Source organism: Symphodus melops (genome assembly GCF_947650265.1).
Source record: "Symphodus melops genome assembly, chromosome: 17".
NCBI classification, from domain to species: Eukaryota; Metazoa; Chordata; class Actinopteri; order Labriformes; family Labridae; genus Symphodus; species Symphodus melops.
The window spans coordinates 22142133-22162641 of record NC_136707.1 but is presented as its reverse complement, the minus strand read 5'-3'; the positions used below and the strand labels follow the sequence as shown (position 1 = coordinate 22162641).

General features: G+C 39.9%; 2 protein-coding genes across 2 annotated transcripts; one reads left to right on the top strand and one right to left on the bottom strand.

The window, feature by feature from the left end:
* Nucleotides 1-38: 38 nt before the first annotated feature.
* LOC306838708 (interferon-induced protein 44-like) lies at nucleotides 39-3236 on the bottom strand. Its single transcript, XM_079367055.1, has 7 exons — nucleotides 3209-3236; nucleotides 2616-2637; nucleotides 2248-2446; nucleotides 1458-1601; nucleotides 1142-1313; nucleotides 677-777; nucleotides 39-579 (listed from the first exon to the last, which is right to left on the bottom strand). The coding sequence occupies exons 1-7, from the start codon at nucleotides 3216-3218 to the stop codon at nucleotides 418-420; spliced, it is 810 nt and encodes a 269-aa protein (XP_079223181.1). The 5' UTR covers nucleotides 3219-3236; the 3' UTR covers nucleotides 39-417.
* A 2143-nt stretch (nucleotides 3237-5379) lies between these two features.
* On the top strand, nucleotides 5380-10963 carry LOC306838709 (interferon-induced protein 44-like). Its single transcript, XM_079367056.1, has 7 exons — nucleotides 5380-5394; nucleotides 6495-6516; nucleotides 6686-6884; nucleotides 7529-7672; nucleotides 7799-7970; nucleotides 10480-10580; nucleotides 10678-10963. Exons 1-7 carry the CDS (start codon nucleotides 5385-5387, stop codon nucleotides 10837-10839), a joined length of 810 nt encoding a protein of 269 aa, XP_079223182.1. The 5' UTR covers nucleotides 5380-5384; the 3' UTR covers nucleotides 10840-10963.
* The last annotated feature ends 9546 nt before the right edge of the window (nucleotides 10964-20509 follow it).

The following is a 20509-nucleotide window of genomic DNA, read 5'->3' as shown; positions in this document are numbered from 1 at the left end:
CAATTTATTATATGAACACGTTTTACATTAGCATAGCATTTTTATCGAATGGATTTTTAATTCATTCTATTCATTCAGTACAATCATCATTTATTTTTCATATTGAGTCTAAATTACACTTTTAATTTCCATAAATTCCTTTCAGCGTGCAATGAAGTCAATAAAGTTCAATTACAACATTTCTTTCTTCAATAAAACCTGTTAAACTAAATTACTTTCTCTAGATTGACTAATGATTCAATGAACAAAACACTTCAACCCTTTTTTATATAGATTATATGGATTAATGGAAGTTTGTGAATATAACCTCCCTTATACAAAAAAAAAAAAAAAAAATCACTTTTAAAATTCGAATTAGATTCCTGTTTGTGTTAAAACCACGTAATTATTTCAGGTCTGCCTCAGCAGTGTGCAGGGTCACTGGTCGTTGAGGAAGTCTTCTCCAAATTCCACCATCTTTCTCAGTGCGTACAGAATCAGGTCATCAATGGCTTCGATGGTTTGACCTTCTGAACTGTAGTTCTTCACCAGGAAGATGCAGTTTGGTTGAATGCCCAGCAATTCACTGTATTTGTCCACCTGAGATTTTAGGAAAGACATTTCAGTGAGTTAGTAAAGGCAGAGTGATGACAGGATGAGAGTGAATCCATTCAGATATCTAACAACAGAAACATACCTGTTCCTTTGTGTATGTGCTCTTGTAGGCGTAGGTTAAATCGTTTTTAACGTCTTCACAGGATTGATCAACTTTGGTGAGAATGGCCAGTTGGGGAATCCCTGCAAATTAAAAAAGGCATCATCAGGGTTAATAAGGACAATTTTCCAGTTTCATATTTTGATCATTAAATCCAAAATAAAACTGTAAATGGAGCATCATCTTTAATTACAGATTCTACACAAAGATGTAAACGGTCTGGATGGTGGGAAGGGGAAGTCTGTGTGGAAACCAAAAGCAAACCCCTCTTATCACATATAGGCTCCCATGGGAGGTATCCTGACAATGACTTAATTACAAACATATAATATATACGAGCAGAAAACTATAAATATAAATATAGAGGAAAGATTTAAACTAAAGGGACAAATATGGGTTCAAAGACGGTGTAGACAGAGTGATAACCACTGTGTTGTCTGCTCTTACCCATTCTACTCGCTGCAAGTCTGACCTCTCTCATCTTCGTCAAAACCTCCTGACTTATTACAGAGGCTGCATCAGTAGGAACAACACAAACCAGAACATGAGCTTTGTCTTGCAGAGACGGACTTGGGTTGTAGCCTTCGTGGCCCTTCTTCAGTTGTTGATGAGGTTTGAACTACAAGAAAAAGGGTCATTGAAATTTCATTGATTCGCGTTGAATCCAAATCAATAAAAATAAGACATGATTTTGTATGAGCATTGTTGGAGGTAGCCTGTTGTAAACTAATAAAATAAAGAAGTTGGACTTCAATTAACATACCTCGTATCCCTCTTTTACATGTCCACTCAGGGCCAGCTTGACGTCCTCTACCAGAACGCCCTGTTGTTTCTCAAAGCCCATGACGTCGTTGAAGACTAAGGAGTATTGGATCCCTTTGCCTTTGCGGATTCGGTAACTTTTGTACTGTGAAGTGAAAAAGTCTTGACATTAACATCTCAGTTGATACTGTGTTTTTTTTGTTGAAAGAATTATTTTTCTCAATATAAATATAACAAATGTTTGAAACATTTAAACTTTAAAAATGACACCAGAAGACATGATGAGGGCTACATGGTGCTGCAGTGTGTGTGGTTTGCATGTTCTCTCTGTGTGGGGTTTGCATGTTCTCTCTGTGCATGCAGGTTATCTCAGGGTACTCCGGCTTCCTCCCACAGTCCAAAGACATTCTTGTTAGATTAACAGGCGACTCTATCGTGACCATAGGTTTGAGTGTAGCTGCTTGTCTCTGTATGTCAGTGTCTATATTTAGAGCTGTACTACGCTCATGCTCGGGACTAAGTGTACGATTCATTGTTGATCATTTTTGTCTTACTTTAGAGGTCGTCATCAAGTAAAATAAAAGTTAAATAAAGACAGAATACATAAACAGAATACACTGTAGTGGTAAAGTCTGAAGTACATTATATAGTGTTTTTTTGTACCATGAATTTAACATCTAAAAGTATGTGCAACAGAGATAAACAATCCTCATTTTTATTTCTTCAATAGTTCTGCATTGCATATATATCTTTCATCATTATAACTCCACAGTTCACACTTATATTCTTACATTCAGGGTGAAGCTGCTCCCAGTAGTTGCATCCGTCAAAGCTCTGCCGGTAATTCTGCCTTGTAAAATGCTGTCAACAGAATTGATGAAACTGGATTTTCCAGCCCCGACCGGTCCGTGAAGCAGAATTCTGAGTTGTTTGACTTCTTCATTTTCAGGCTGGTAATTTTTCACAAAATCGAGATTTTCCTTGTAGTCCCTGTTTAAAAATGAAAAACCATAAATATGAAAGACTGTCTGAATTTTGATATGAATTTGAAACACTTTAATTGAAGCTGGTTCATCACATTCATCATCCAAATAAAAATATATGTATTTCGGAACACTGATGTTTAGTCACCACTGACTTTGTGTTTAGTTGTACTCACCCAGGCAACGCCCTCCAAAGACCTTTAGGGAAAATTACATGTGAAGAGAATCAAAAAGACAAATAATTTTAAAGAAAAATACGGCATGATTTTATGTTTGAATGTAATGATGTTCACCAAAACCGTCGGCCTGAGTTAATACTTCACCCCAGCACCCACATATTTTCTCTCTTGTCGTCTCCGGTTAAGACAAACACTTGTAACCAACATGGCAATTATTTTTGAATTTCAATCATTTAAAGAAAGAGCATAATAACTATATTTACCATTTTTATTTATAAAAAAAGTCCACAATTTAGAAAAATAAAACAAACACAGAGTTTAAGATTATCTTGGTGGTCTTTTTTGAACAATATGTAATTTACAAATTTAACACATTATTTTTAACACATTTTTAGCTGTAGTGAACTCTCATTACTGAAATGCATCACAATGGTTGTTTTTATAGATTGAATGAAAAAATACGTCATAAAAACGAAATGAATATTGATCTGATTTAAAGCCAAAAGAATGTCAGAACAGATAACATTATGCACCAAATGTAATAAGAGATTTGGAAAGTGACAAAGGTGCTGGATCAAATATCTCCTTACCTGCTCCCATGATGCCGCTTCTCAAATGTGATGGAGACGAGGAAGACGCTCTTTTATACAGTATGAACTGCACACTTTCAGTTTCAATATGACACAGTTATGTGACTTGTCAGTGTTTCCTTTATCAGATTTTCAACCTTCTGTTGTTACATTTAACTCACAAACAATCAAGGACTTCATAGATAAATATGATGCATAAATATAGTAAATAATACATAGTGTGCGGAAGAAAAGAAAATAATCAGAATCATGACATCATGGTCTTTTACTTTTACTTTTGTTCCTTGGTGTCTATCTCTGGTCACCCACCCACCCTGACAAGAAATCCCCTTTTTTAAAAGAAGTCTGACATGCTCATAAACACAGACATGAAGACGAAAGAAAACAACAACACAAATAAAAATGGTCTCCAGGTAAAATAAACAACAAAATACACAGCTATTTTAAAAGTATGCAAGGTGTGTTTTTTACTCATGTTTGTACACATCAACAGATATGTCTTAAAAAAGCTCACGTGTGTAAGAGCAAGCATGAGCATGTTCAAAAGGAGCGAGTTGACCAATAGGTTCAGTGAATTGAGCATGTGATTATCTGGAAGTTAAATAACGGTAAAAATGTCCTACATTTTTTATCTGACTAAACTGATAACAATGAGGACATGAGGTGGAAATAAGAACCCTTTGGGTGGCTGTGGAGACTTTCATTTTCAGAATGAGCACATTCTTCATGCCTGTCCAGTGACCAGGTTTCAATTTGTTCAGGCAGGACTGAGGTTTTTTTTTTTTTTTTCCTGTAAATCTAGACCTACATTCTGTCTTCTCTTCCAACCCAGTGGCCAGCTGTATTGCATTTACTGTTGTAGGAATTCATAGTTGAAAGGAAAGCCATTTCATGTAAAGTAATATCAATAATTGTGTATGTTCTTGAGCCCCAATGAACTGAAAATAGAAACTTGTTCACTGGACAGGCATGAGCAACGTGCTCATTCTGAAAGGGAAAGTCTGCACAGCCATAGTCTGCATATGGACAAAATGAACGAAGGGTTAAATTTCCTTCAAAGATTTACTGTCACGATTGCGAGTGGGAAACAGGAAGGGAGGACCCAAGTGCAGGAACAAAAATATTTATTAAACAAAAGGCAGAACGAAACACTAAAGACTAGACTTAAAACACAAAACAGGAAATAAACCAACAGGCAACATAGGAGGACACAGGGAAACACACTCAAGACTAAAGTAAACACAAGACTATGAAACACTAAAGCACACGAGGTAAACAATCAACACTAGGAAACAAATAACACTAAGGACAGAGTGAAAACTAAAACAACATGAAACAGATCCAAACCATGACATTAACTTCCCAGAAGAGAAGTAAACGATGCATGACAAACCAAAAACCTTACAACCTGCAAATGTGGACTATACCCAATCAACTCTTAGTTACGGCATAAAAGAACCCAAAAGCCTGACAGACTGTAATAATTGTTTGGCTAAACAAGGGTCAAAAGTTGGCTGGAGTCAAAACCAGAAGATTTGGTCTGAAAGGTCTGAAACAAACTGTATTCAAAACAAAATAAATCTACTTCTGAGAATAGATCATCAAACACATTATATTATGTTCAATATTGTTCTCTATAGCTGAGCAGCAAACTATGCCCTCTTGTGTTGAAGGTTTAGATCCAGCTTCTTCTTCTTTCAGAATATTTCAAGGAGGAAATAACATTTGTTCTTTCTCAGCACTTTAAAGAAGAACATACACAGTTATTGATATTACTTTACATGAAATGGCTTTCATTTCAACTATGAATTCCTACAACAGTAAATGCAATACAGCTGGCCACTGGGTTGGAAGAGAAGACAGAGTGTAGGTCTAGATTTACAGAAAAAAAAACAAAAAACCCTCAGTCCTGCCTGAACAAAATTGAAAATTGTTGTGATTCTGATTATTTTCTTTTCTTCCGCACACTATGTATTATTTACTTTATTTATGCATCATATTTATCTATGAAGTCCTTGATTGTTTGTGAGTTAAATGTAACAACAGAAGGTTGAAAATCTGATAAAGAAAACACTGACCAGTCACATAACTGTGTCATATTGAAACTGAAAGTGTGCAGTTCATACTGTATAAAAGAGGGTCTTCCTCGTCTCCATCACATTTGAGAAGCGCCATCATGGGAGCAGGTAAGGAGATATTTGATCCAGCACCTTTGTCCCTTTCCAAATCTCTTATTACATTTGGTGCATAATGTTATCTGTTCTGACATTCTTTTGGCTTTAAATCAGATCAATATTCATTTTGTTTTTTTGGCCTTTATGCCTTTATTATAGAGGGAGGAAAGTGGACAGAGTCGGAAATCAGGGAGAGAGAGTGGGGAGAGACATGCGGGAAATGGGCCACAGGCCGGACGCGAACCCGGGCCACCCGCGCGAGGACTGAGCCTCAATACATGGGATCGCACGCACTGCCGCTGCGACCCCATTCATTTCGTTTTTGTGACATATTTTTTCATTCAATCTATAAAAACAACTATTGTGATGCATTTCAGTAATGAGAGATCACTACAGCTAAAAATGTGTTAAAAATAATGTGTTAAATTTGTAAATTACATATTGTTTGAAAAAGACCACCAAGATAATCTTAAACACTGTGTTTGTTTTATTTTTCTAAATTGTGGACTTTTTTTATAAATAAAAATGGTATTGGTAAATCACCTTTTTCATGAAAATGACAATTGATAGGCCGATACTACATACAAAAAAAATAATGATAATGTAAGAGTGAAAATGGGTTCTGCACTTTGTAAAATATGGTTATTATGCTCTTTCTTTAAATGATTAAAATTCAAAAATAATTGCCATGTTGGTTACAAGTGTTTGTCCAGAACCTGTTCGGAGGTATTTCGCCTCAAGGGGCGCTGTTCAGGGAGGGACAGAGGATAGAAGGAAGGAGGAAGTGACTATACTAAAAGTTATGAGAAAGACCCAGAATATGTGATTCATTCATTCCTTCCTTTCTACACACCCACGTCGCTTACAATAATAATAAGTATCTATAAAACGCATTTAATGAAACCCAAAGACGCTTAACAAAAGTACAAAACGGGGTCCTTAACCGGAGACGACAAGAGAGAAAATATGTGGGTGCTGGGGTGAAGTATTAACTCAGGCCGACGGTTTTGGTGAACATCATTACATTAAATCATAAAACATAAAATCATGCCGTATTTTTGTTTCAAATTATTTGTCTTTTTGTTTCTCTTCACATGTAGTTTTCTTTAAAGCTCATTGGAGGGCGTTGCCTGGGTGAGTACAACTAAACACAAAGTCAGTGGTGACTAAACATCAGTGTTCCGAAATACATGTATTTTTATTTGGCTGATGAATGTGATGAACCAGCTTCAATAAAAGTGTTTCAAATTCATATCAAAATTCAGACAGTCTTTCATATTTATGGTTTTTCATTTTTAAACAGAAACTACAAGGAAAATCTCGATTTTGTGAAAAATTACCAGCCTGAAAATGAAGAAGTCAAACAACTCAGAATTCTGCTTTACGGACCGGTCGGGGCTGGAAAATCCAGTTTCATCAATTCTGTTGACAGCGTTTTACAATGCAGAATTACCGGCAGAGCTTTGACGGATGCAACTACTGGGAGCAGCTTCACCCTGAATGTAAGAATATAAGTGTGAACTGTGGAGTTATAATGATGAAAGATATCTATGCAATGCAGAACTATTGAAGAAATAAAAATGAGGATTGTTTATCTCTGTTGCACATACTTTTAGATGTTAAATTCATGGTACAAAAAAACACTATATAAAGTACTTCAGACTTTACCACTACAGTGTATTCTGTTTATGTATTCTGTCTTTATTTAACTTTTATTTTACTTGATGACGACCTCTGAAGTAAGACAAAAATGATCAACAATGAATCGTACACTTAGTCCCGAGCATAAGCGTAGTACAGCTCCAAATATAAACACTGACATACAGAGACAAGCAGCTACACTCAAACCTATGGTCACATTAGAGTCGCCTGTTAATCTAACAAGAATGTCTTTGGACTGTGGGAGGAAGCCGGAGTACCCTGAGATAACCTGCATGCACAGAGAGAACATGCAAACCCCACACAGAGAGGCAGCAGTACTACCTACTGCAGCACCATGTAGCCCTTATCATGTCTTCTGGTGTCATTTTTAAAGTTTAAATGTTTCAAACATTTGTTATATTTATATTGAGAAAAATAATTCTTTCAACAAAAAAAAACACAGTAGCAACTGAGATGTTAATGTCAAGACTTTTTCACTTCACAGTACAAAAGTTACCGAATCCGCAAAGGCCGAGGGAGCCAATACTCCTTAGTCTTCAACGACGTCATGGGCTTTGAGAAACAACAGGGCGTTCTTGTAGAGGACGTCAAGCTGGCCCTGAGGGGACATGTGAAAGAGGGATACGAGGTATTCTTTGTTATGATAGCTTACAACAGGCTACCTCCAACAATGCTCATTCAAAATCATGTCTTATTTGTATTGATTTGGATTCAACGCTAATCAATGAAATTTCAATGATCTATTTTCTTGTAGTTCAAACCTGATCAACAACTGAAGAATGGTGCTGAAGGCTACAACCCAAGTCCGTCTCTGCAAGACAAAGCTCATGTTCTGGTTTCTGTTGTTCCTACTGATGCAGCCTCTGTAATAAGTCCGGAGGTTTTGACGAAGATGAGAGAGGTCAGAGTTGCAGCAAGTAGAATGGGTAAGAGCAGACAACACAGTGGTTATCACTGTCTACACCATCTTTGAACCCATATTTGTCCCTTTAGTTTAAATCTTTCCTCTATATTTCATCGTTTTCTGCTCGTATGTGCACGTTTATAATTAAGTCATTGTCAGGATACCTCCCATGGGAGCCTGTATGTCATGCTTTGGTTTTGTCTCTGTGTTTCTTCTTGTTTTAGTTTTCATTCTGTCCTTAGTGTTACTTGTTTCCTAGTGTTGATTGTTTCCCTCGTGTGCTTTAATGTTTCATAGTCTTGTGTTTACTTTAGTCTTGAGTGTGTTTCCCTGTGTCCTCCTATGTTGCCTGTTAGTTTATTTCCTGTCTTGTGTTTTAAGTGTTGTCTTTAGTGTTTCCTGTTTTATTTTGTAGATCTGGTTTTGGTGGTGGTGTCAGTGTTGGGTTTTACTTTGTACTTGTCCTCAGTTGTTCTGGTCTTGTGTTCTTTGTTCCTTGTGTTTCCCGCCCTTGTGATTACCCTGATGTTCCTCACCTGTCTCGTTAGTCTCACCTGTGTCTGATTACCCCTTGTCTATTTAGTCTCTGTGTTTGCCTGAGTTTCTTGTCGGTTCATTGTCATTGTCTTTCATATGTCGTCGTCTTTGGTTGCTGCTTCTCCCTGCTCCCTGTGTTTTCGCCTCCTGGTTTTTGGATTTTTGGTTTTTCTAAGTAGGTTTTTGTTTTTGCCCTTTTTGTTAAAATAAATTATTGGTTATTCTGCACTTGGGTCCTCCTCTCCTGTTTCCTGCCTGCTACAACGTGACAGAATGAACCGACCAGTAATGGACCCAGCAGAAGATTTTGATTCTATGGACGGTGTTTCTGAAATACTTTACTTTCAAAATATTTTTCGTTTGGCCCGGAGCACTGCTTCTTTTGAGCAGTCTCCATGGACTGGCACCCGCCTGGCTATTTTTACTGGGAACCGCGGAGGCCAAAGGAAGAGAAGCTGCCATGGCTCCCGGTTGCCTAGCCCAGCAGTGACTCTACCTTTGTGCTCCACAAGGCCTCAATCCGAGCCTCGGCCCAAAGTAGAACTCAGGCCTCAGTCCAGGCTTCAACCTCATGGTGCCTCAGAGCCTCTGCTTCCTGTACCCGTTCCGGCAGAGCGCCGTCTGCTTCCTGTACCCGTTCCGGCAGAGCGCCGTCTGCTTCCTGTACCCGTTCCGGCAGAGCGCCGTCTGCTTCCTGTACCCGTTCCGGCAGAGCGCCGTCTGCTTCCTGTACCCGTTCCGGCAGAGCGCCGTCTGCTTCCTGTACCCGTTCCGGCAGAGCGCCGTCTGCTTCCTGTACCCGTTCCGGCAGAGCGCCGTCTGCTTCCTGTACCCGTTCCGGCAGAGCGCTGTCTGCTTCCTGTTCCTGCAGAACGCCGTCTGTCACCAGTCCCAGCAGAGCGTTGTCTGCTTCCTGTCCCTGTTCCAGCAGAGCGCTGTCCGTTTCCTGTCCCCGTGCCTGCTCAACGCCGTCTGCCACCAGCTTCGGCAGAGCGTTGTCAGATTCCTGTCCCCGTGCCTGTTCAACGCCGTCTGCCACCAGCTTCGGCAGAGCGTTGTCAGATTCCAGTCCCCGTGCCTGCCGTCCGCCGATGCCCGACGACGTCTCCTCGCTGGTTTGGCCAACACCCGACGATGTCTCCTCTGCGGTCCGGCTGACGCCTGAGCTTCCCTCGGCAGTCCGGCTGACGCAAAACAACGTTTCCTCGGCGGCCCAGTTGATGTCTGACGTCCTCCCGACGCCTGATGTCTCCTTCTCTGTGGTCTGGCCGACACCTGACGTCTTCTCCTCTTTGATCCGGCCGACACCTGACGTCTCCTCCTCGGCAGTCCAGCCGACGCCAGACGTTCCTTCGTCTGTGATCGGGCTGGCTCCTGGGCCCTTGGAGGAGGTCCTGCCCTTCACTGGCCGGTCACCCGGCTGCTCGCCTGAACTGTCTGCCATGTCTGATCGGCCACCTGGCCGCCCACCTGAACTCTCTTCCGTTCCTGCTCGGCCTCCTGGCCGTCCCCCAGAGCTCTCTCCCGTGCCTGCTCGGCCTCCTGGCCGGACTATTTAGTCTCTGTGTTTGCCTGAGTTTCTTGTCGGTTCATTGTCATTGTCTTTTGTATGTCGTGGTGTCTTTGGTTGCTGTCGGTTGTGTCTTGTGAAAGTGCCCTGATTTTTGGATTTGGATGTTCTTCGTTTTTGGATTTAGTTTTCTCCTCGTAAGTTTTTGTTTTATCTTTTGTTAATAAATTTTGTTATTCTGCACTTGGGTCCTCCTCCCTGTTTCCTGCCTGCTACATCGTGACACTGTATGTGATAAGAGGGGTTTCCTTTTAGTTTCCACACAGACTTCCCCTTCCCACCATCCAGACCGTTTACATCTTTGTGTAGAATCTGTAATTAAAGATGATGCTCCATTTACAGTTTTATTTTGGATTTAATGATCAAAATATGAAATTGGAAAATAGTCCTTATTAACCCTGATAATGCCTTTTTTAATTTGCAGGGATTCCCCAACTGGCCATTCTCACCAAAGTTGATCAATCCTGTGTATTCGTCATGTACGATTTAACCTATGCCTACAAGAGCACATACACGAAGGCACAGGTGTGTTTCTGTTGTTAGATATCTGAATGGATTCACTCTCATCCTGTCATCACTCTGCCTTTACTAACTCACTGAAATGTCTTTCCTAAAATCTCAGGTGGACAAATACAGTGAATTGCTGGGCATTCAATCAAACCGCATCTTCCTGGTGAAGAACTACAGTTCAGAAGGTCAAACCATCGAAGCCATTGATGACCTGATTCTGTACGCACTGAGAAAGATGGTGGAATTAGGAGAAGACTTCCTCAACGACCAGTGACCCTGCACACTGCTGAGGCAGACCTGAAATAATTACGTGGTTTTAACACAAACAGGAATCTAATTCGAATTTTAAATGTGATTTTATTTATTTATTTTTGTATAAGGGAGGTTATATTCACAAACTTCCAAGGGTTGAAGTGTTTTGTTCATTGAATCATTAGTCAATCTAGAGAGAGTAATTTAGCTTAACAGGTTTTATTGAAGAAAGAAATGTAATTTATTGACTTCATTGCACGCTGAAAGGAATTTATGGAAATTAAAAGTGTAATTGAATAATTTAGACTCAATATGAAAAGTAAATAATTGTACTGAATGAATAGAATGAAATAAAAATCCATTCAATAAAAATGCTGTAAAACGTGTTCATGTCTTGATATAATAAATTGAAAAAGGCTCACTGCTGTGTAAATTGTGACATCACTGTGACTATCTTGCCTGAGCATAAATGTATTAAAACATTAGCAATAAAAGATATGGTTACTTTTGCAGCACAATTCATACAAAAGCAATTCAAAGTACTTTAAATTAGACAGACCAGTGCACCGAATAATATCAAGTGAAATGCACATGAAACAAATGTATCACAGGGATAAATCCCTGAATTAACATGAAGTAAAGTTAAAATATACATAGAAATACAAACCCCACAGGCTCTACAAAAGTTTTTTGTAGTTTCATGGCTCAGTAGAGCCACTAACGTTACTTTATAGTTTGTGTGAATCTTACATCCCTCAACACGAGGCAAGACAGTCTAGCTTATGTTTATATGTAGTCTTGTTACCATCCTCCCATAGGTCAATTTAGAGAGACATCACGTTTCTTAATTTGTGATTGGTCGAGGGGCGGGGCAAAGAGAAAGCGGAGAGAAGCGGAGGGGACTTGAGCTGTGCTCTATACTGCTGTGAACATGAGGAGATAACTAACGAGCTTGACTTAAAGAGCTAAATAACTGATTTAAGTGTTGGATAAAGTGAATGTAGTGAGGTGTTGAACAGCTTCCAGTTTCCAGTGTGTCTGAAAAACGAGTCAACGGGTGTCAAAAAGTTTGAGAAAAATGTTTGTTTTGTTCCTTCTCTTTGTTCTCTCACTTTTTTTTTTCCCAAACTGCACATGTTCCAGATAAATAAATTGGATATTGGTGAAAAATAACAGAAATTTGGTTTAAAGCTGGAATTGGTGCTCGGTCCTGAGGCTAGACCAGGTGAGAACCACTGTGGTAGATGACTGAATCAGTAGGGAGTTACACACAAAGGCCTCCTCAGGACCGGTCTAGCCTCAGGACCGAGCACCAATTCCAGCTTTAAACCAAATTTCTGTTATTTTTCACCAATATCCAATTTATTTATCTGGAACATGTGCAGTTTGGGGGAAAAAAAGTGAGAGAACAAAGAGAAGGAACAAAACAAACATTTTTCTCAAACTTTTTGACACCCGTTGACTCGTTTTTCAGACACACATTTGTGACCCGCCAGCTGAGAACTCCTGATCTACCAGAAACATGAGACAATGCCTGGAAGTGTAATACTGATATATTTGAAGCTACCCAGCTATCGTTGGAGGTTTCCATCCAAGTGACGACATATCATAGTCTTTTGGAATTTATTCTCTGATTTAATGGCTTTATTGAAAGTTTAAGGAACAATTTTGTAATTGAATCAAGGAACTAATTAAAATATCTGGATCATATACACAAAGATGTTCTTTTAGGAATATCCCCATATTAAAACATTAAAGAAATGAATTAGTAAATGTGCATATGACTGGGGTTTGCAGGTTCTGTCTTCAGCAGAAAGTTATTTTAAGTAAAAGCACTCAGTAAATCTTAAACAGTGGGTCCTTCATCTCTGCCCTCCCTGTAGATCTACGCCGTCAACAGCAGGGGTCACTGTCGGCTTAACATTCCTCTTTAACAGAAGTCATGTGAGTTTATTCACATTCAGTCATGAAGCTAATAGAAGAACTCGTCTTCACGTCTCCTACAAAAGGCTTTGAGGAGAGTTTTGTCACTTCTTCTGTCCTTGAGCCTTTTTTAAGATTCAGATCTGTGTGAAACATTGTTCTCCTTTCACGTCATCACTGATGCAAGTCTTCTGAACTCTAACCATGAACGAGAAATGTAGTGACGCTCACACCTCTGTAAAACTTTTCATGCTGGAACGAACCACATTCAGACTCTTCTAAAACCCACTGCTGCTAGATTGAGAGGTTAAAAAGACGAGACTGTCAGAGAAAGATGGACAATAAGATTTGGGATTATATATGAAATTTAAAAAATCCCCAGTGAGCCAAGCTGTAGCTTCTTTAATGCTCATAATAACAGCACAAATCAAACATACTTCAAGTGCTGCAAGCTTACAAACATGCACACAGGTATTACATTATGTTTCAACCACAGTGCAGCATCAAATGACATCTCTGATTGTGTGAAAAACAGCCATGGGCGGAACAGACCTGAGAGGTTTTACTCCACAAACACGGTTTCATTGGAGAAACAGATCTAGACTATCAACACATCCATGTGTGTGCATACACGCACTAACTGTCCCCCCACGTGTCGCCCCACCCACGCACCATCACTCCATCACTACACACAGGGACAGGGACACACACAGACACAGAGTAATCTCTTAATCCCTCCAGCGAGTATCAGGACAGTTGTGTCGTGTCATGCAGAAGAGAGGGTCAGGCTGTTTTAGTAAAGGTGTGCGTCCTTCTTGGATTAAATGTTCTTCAGATAAAGCCAAAGGAAATAGATAAATGTGTTCAGGGCAGCTCTGTCTGTTTATTGTATTCACTGATTCTTGTCCTTGCTGTCTGCAGACCCTCATACAGCTCTCATTGCCAGTCCCTGCTGCAGGTTTGAGCACAAGGACTGCAGCTAAATTTAAGGAGGAGCGACGGCACATGTGGAGCCTGATATAGACTGTCACCATTCACCTGTCAGTCTTCAGCTTAGGATCTGGGCTCACATGGATTTCAGGCAGATGGTTGCTGGAAGATGGACAACATTTGTCAAAGGCAACGAGAAAAACAGTCCTGTCGATTACATGCATACTCTGGACGTCTTCTGGTGACATCACGCTCAGGGTCGATGATTTCCCCAAAGATCCCCAAAAATATATTTTTTTAAACAACGATGCAACAACTGGGACCGTCACGATTTTGACAGATAGAACATGTATGTACTCTAAACATCGTATTTTGGGCTAAAATGATTCAAAAAGGAGCAGCAACGTTAATGCTAGTGCGACTGCTAATGAGGCAGTCAGCTTATTAAATGGACAATTTGCTAGTAGACACATAAAATACAATCTTTCGCATGACGTTAATCTGGTAGATTTCCCTCCAGTCATAAAAACAGCTGAAAAAACAAGAAGTGAAATCTGAACTTGGGAACTTTCTTCAAGTTCTGCTGCCCCCTTCAGCTCTTACAACAAATGACTGCAAGATTTAAACTAAATAATGATTATAGGACTTTTGTTTTTACCAGCTCCTGACCTCAGCTGACCTCAGCAGGGAAACACAAAAGAATCATTGAATGTTACAGGAAGTTATGGATTTTCATCGCTCTATACCCTCAACTTTAATTTCAATCTTCCAAATAACCACGATAACTCCCTGCTAAGATATAAATTCTGGCATCTGTTTTTTTGACCTTTCACCCTGAGAGATTGTCAAAGGAGAAGTGCACTTGCTGATCACGCTATTTTTTTTATTTCATTTTCTGAAGATGTGTTTCACCGAAGTTGTTTTCTTCTCGTGCAGAGCGACTGTGTGTTCTCTCTGTGTGAGGAAGCAACAAAACATCAGGTTGTTAATATCGTGAAGGCAAAGAGTTTAGATGTTTTTTCACCATGGACTACAATGTTATATCTATTGTTACCACAGCAAACATTCTCTGCCTCATAATATTTACTGTCCACTCAGATAAAATACATTTTGCAGTTCAGTGTGAAATGTTTGCTTCGTACCAGCAGACATGTACGATTTCTTCAACATCTGCAGGGCTCCAAAAATGTACTTTAATTCCTTGTCAGGATGTCAAAGTCTTTGATACTTTTCTGAACCACGTGACCTACAACGATACAAGCTTTGTTACTTTAATGACTGACAAACCCAAGGTTTATAAATCCAGCAACGCTTTAAAAAAAGGCATTTGTCTCATCAGAAAGGTGCAGAAGCAGTCCCTAAAAAAAGTCTTAATTACATTTGCAATGTGTTGTATTTGTGCTGTTTAAAGAGTGTGAATGAATTTTTAAAAAAGAAAAACAAGAAATTACACAATATCAATGACTTTGACTTTTTGCTGCTGCGTTATCAAAACAGGTTTTGATTGGGGGTGTGATTAATTAGTAATTAATTTTAATTCATTTTTTTCCAGCTGAAGTTGAAGCCTGCAGCTCTCGTTAATAGGCCAGCTAATCCTGCTCTACAACCCAGATGTAAACAAGCCCAATGAACAGATCTCGTAAAGGAGCAGCGTGGTTTGGCATGTTGCATTTTACGAGCATCATTTTGAGGTTTAAAACTTTATATCCCAACAAACTTAATCCCTAATAAATCTTTTAGTTGAATTTCCTTCATGTACTGTTTCTGACCGAGCCAATCCAAGGCATGAACAGCCTCGCATCTGTATTCAAACATCCTGACGTGTGGCGAGGGTGAGCACCTGATGGTCCTTTCACAGTTCACTTATTTCCATCAGGACACCAGCTTGAATAATGGAGAGCATCTTATTACTTCATTAAGTATTTCATTGCTTGGTCTTGTGGGGTCTGGACATATTTAGTGTGTTATTATGCAGCGTTCATGCTCTGTAAGCAGAGATTGCATGTGCCCCTCTTGTAGCGAGCTGCTTGGCAGGGTTGCGATGAGACTTCAACCAAATCTTAGCTGGGGGCGATGAGATGCTAAAATAATAAAGTCTCTTCCTTGTTTCTCTTGTGCACTAAAACGTTTCGCTTAGCGGGATGCTTTATTTATGAAATGAGGGAACCTTACACCGTGGGCGGACTGTGGAGCGCCTCAGTCGGTGGAAGGCGAGGGGCAATCTGAGGAGGGATGAAAAGGGATCACAGCATCTTCCTAAGGTGAAAGAAATGGGACGTGGCCCAAAGCATTAAAGCTGTCCATAAAGAACAGCTAGCATCCACACGTTCCCCCTGGTTATAATTTAAGAAATCACCCACATGATGCAGGGAAACATATTTGAATTTTATGAGTGTGTGAGGGTGTGAGGGAGGACTAATTCCTGGATGATCATTTCAAACTCAATTTGCCCACGTTCTTCCAAATATCCCATAACGAAGTAATTACATCTAATCAGTTGTGTAACACAGTGTAAATCTGCTTTGACTCCTGCGCTGCATTCAAATGAGGAAAACAATGTTTGTCTTTGAGTTGTTGGAAAATCCAAACACGTGTTCACTACAAACTGTGAATGAGGAGGTTCAACTGAACTAAATGAGCATATCATGACACAATGTTACAGAGCACACAGAACTGAGCTGTGTGTGTGTGTGTGTGTGTGTGTTTCTCTCTGTACACAGAAATCAAAGGGTCTTTGAGGCGGTGCAACTGCGTCTGCATCGAGGCCTTCGGTTCTGTAAGCCTGTTGTGTTGCCATGGAAACGCCTGTTGAACGAGGGTTGTATGAATCTTTCAGATACCCCCCTTTTTTTACTCTCTCTCTCTCTCTCTCTCTCTCTCTCTCCAACCACTTGGGATCTTTTCATAACACTCACAACATACAAAACTTCCCGTTGGCAGGGAGGGGAGAAAATTGGTCAAAGTGCCTTCACAGTTTATCAGAACAGGGACTCGGTGTGTTTTCTCAGCAGAGAGGATGTCAGACAGAACGGCTCTGATTAAAACAAAAGCTACACGTGCAGACACGTACAGTCGCCACATAACTGCAAAGAGGCCAGGCCAACAGTATGCATGCTAAAAAGATGTTTGTTCACAGCTGAAGGGGCAGCAGCAGCTCAGACACAAGCTTGTCCTTTTTCTGTCTCTGTCTCTCTCTCTCTCTCCCGTCCGTGAGCACCGGGTTAATAACAAGACTGTCCACAAATGTGCTCTCCTTTATCTTGTGTCCTTGTGGCAAGACAATAAGCCAGAATGTGCAGCTGACCAAATGATCTCGAGAAATCGGTCTCTTATTGCTTTGCACTCTCCAATTATTAAGTTTATCATTTGGCTGTGAGAAACTTTAGCCCATGGACAGATTAAATCCATCCCATGTGGACTATTATTTGCAGTATCTTGAAGAAGAAATGAAATTTTATGAGGGCTTGGAGAAGCTGCTTAGAGGTATGATTGTGAAGGGAATACAGACACAATTTCAAATCAATATTTCAGCTCTGACGGGGTTGAAGGTGGGAGACGATGAAACAAACAGCGGAGGCCCCCAAGGTTCTCATGAGCTGCACGTATGACGCTGCCATTGCTGCCTGACACTTCGGGCTGTTGCACCTTTAGCATGAATGATTCATCCTCTTCAGCTTTTATGTGACTTGGAGGGGAGACAAAATGTTCTGGCTCATCAGTGCTACATCCCAGCATGCTTTAGTAATGATGGTGTAAGGACGCTGTGCTAGATTTTAAACAGGAGCCTTTATCCTGATCAAGCCCTCTCTCTCTGTCTCTGTCTTCTGACACCAACTTATTTCTTTATAAAGCCAAAGTCAGGCTGCCTAACACCGGAAAATAATAAAAAGTATATTTAGTTTCAACTGGACTTGGTTGAAAACAGAATAGAGCTATAGAGCATAGAGCTTTCTCTACTGTCGGTCCCAAACTATGGAACGACCTCCCACTGCACATAGGACACGCCCCCTCACTGTCCATTTTTAAAACTCATCTTAAAACCCATTTTTATTCTTTGGCTTTCAACCCAGCATGAGACTCTGTTCCTGTGTTAGTGTTTTATTGTTTTAACCCTGTTATTGTTCTACTTATGTTTTGTGCTCTTCCTGTATGTACAGCACTTTGTCCCAGCTACGGCTGTTTAAAGTGCTTTATAAATAAAGTTCAGTTGAGTAAAATCTTCCTCTCCCAGTTCAACTCTAAACTAGTGGACGGAGCAGACATCGTGATAATGAGTCAAATGTGTCGTTAAAGGTTAAACAGGCATCTTTCTCTGCAATATTCAGATTTGAAAATTAAAACAGATACCTGTATCGTTTCAGATGATTGAAGAGTGTGTGTTTCATCTTCAAATACGCAATGATGTCACACTTCATCAAAACTTGAGCTGTAGAAAAAGTCCCTGTTAGCTTTCGGTACGTGGTGGTGACGTGTAGAAGTTACAGCTGGCGCGCGGTCATGTGACTGTGTGCATGTGACCGGTCGATCTCCACGCATTTAATGACATTTAATAGTATCAGATTATCAATAAAATAACTGTAAAACCAGTGGAGATGCACAGCCCTGTTGTTTTTTTTTTTTTCATTATTATTGTAAATGACTGCGTGAACTTGGTTTGAGTGCTAAGACATAAATGTTTCCGTATGTTTGGGTCTATGTTTACAAATGTGTCTATGTTGAATCTCACTCTGTACAGAAATGGTCTCAGTTACAACAAAAGACAATGAAGTTTACTTGACAACGCCAAAAAGTAGCAGCGTGGTGTGTGATGTAATCTTGACATGTGCAGCCTGCTCTGTGTTTCAGCGATATAAATCATGCTGCCTTAAGCTACAGAGTCATGAGTTTGCACATATTGTGTCTTTCTACCACAGCCAACAGCAGCAGAGTCTTACAGCAGATTGTGTGTAATGAGGGCTCTCTTATGTTGACAGTGCTGTGTTGTTTATACACATTGTGGTGTTTACTCCATTTTTCCAGCAGTGTGTAGAAGCATGGAGTAAAGATCATGCAGACCTGCCAGTGAACAGCTGTGCATGAATATGTTCAGCTGTCACAGAAAAAGTGGCATATCACTGTATTTCTATATCTGACTGAGATGGGCGATCGCATCCTTTAATCGAAGCCTTCAGAACGGTTTTTTTCCACTTTCTTCTCGGCTGAATATTTAAGAGCAAAAGGCAGGTCCAGGTATTTTTTCCCTCCGATCTCCTGACCTGCAGGGCTGACATGCTTTCAGATGTTTTTAAGATGAAATGTGAGATGTTTACCAAACCCCTTCAGCTCACCCAGCACTGTGCCCTGCCCACCACGCAGATCATTCAGGGAAATTCAATTTCCCTTTCATCAGAAAAAGCCAGAATTCATTTAATAGGAGGACTGCAGTCAGTGGAGGAGACACTTGAAGATCAAACTCTGCTGCTAACAGCCTTTCCTCTTTTTTTTCTTTGGTGGGTTTTCATACGGTATGGTACTGCCTCAAGAGTTGTGGCATTTCAAAGTGGAAGGCATCTGCTTGGGTTTAACAATACCAATGATATTACAGATTTTTTAAAGTAAGAGACAAACATTTATTTCAAGTGGCTCTGCTGTAACGCTGACCAGGAACCAGATGACTGAAAGTGTGTTATGTAAAGCCGGACCCACGCTAACCGATTCATAAAATCTTCACAGGAGATGAAAATACGAGACTACACACATGACAGCTAATAATTACAGATTCGGTCCTGGTGTGTGCAGAGCCATATGACCGAAAAAGTTCACGTATTCATTCACCAACGACCTCGACTCTAAAAAAAAAGAATTTTGCTAAATCCTTTCAGTGTAAACAAACAAACAAGATTTTGGACAAAAATTCAAAAGGCAACAAAGTGGTGAAGACAGCATGAACATGGCGTGAGCGTGTGGTGTGCACTGGAGGTGATAAAAATTGCATGAGCTGCAGTTGTTCCTTCTTCGGTCTGCTCACTTCCCAAACTGACTGTCGTAGGAATCCAAAGAGTGGGTGCTCGGCTGTTCCCCACAAACACACATCAGACTGTAAATACTGAACATGTTTGCAAAATGAAGAAGTGGGATCACTCTCAACATACCTCAAACCACGGAGAAGTCTGTCAGGAGCGACATCAAGGAATCTGAAGTCAAAGTTGAAATTCTTGCAGTGTGGACGCCGCTGTAGACTGACAAAGCAGGAATTGTTTTAATGTAACAAACTTTAAAGTGTGTATTAATTTCAGACTGAGAAGTCCTTCTCTCCTTCTCTGCTACTTAAGTCTCACGGTTATGGAGTTAGATCAGTCTCAATAATCAGGAATACACACAGAAGGTTCAAGGTTCACTTTATTGTCAATTCCAAAACATGTCAGACATACAGTGAAATCAAAATTTCATTTCCCCCCTCCCCACGGTGCAATGTCTATAAATAAGGTACGGTAAAATATGAAATAAAACGAGGTAAAATAAGATAAATAATATTTACACTGATAAAATGTAAATGAGCAAAAAGTACAAAGTTAAATAAAATGGAATCTAAAACAAGATTAGAAAAAAGGTGAAAACTTGTGTAAGGATTTCGTTTATTTTTCTAAATGACTGTGGAAAAAAATATTTTTCAATGCACAAATATTTTATCATTGTATGTACATGTTAAACAAATCCACTAAAAAAAACCCCATTCACACGTATTTTGATTCACATATAAAGAAGAAACATTTGTATGAATCAGAAACATGTTTGTGAATCTCATTTTTGTTTTTTACGTACATTGATAAATATTTGTTCATATATAAAATCACTGAATA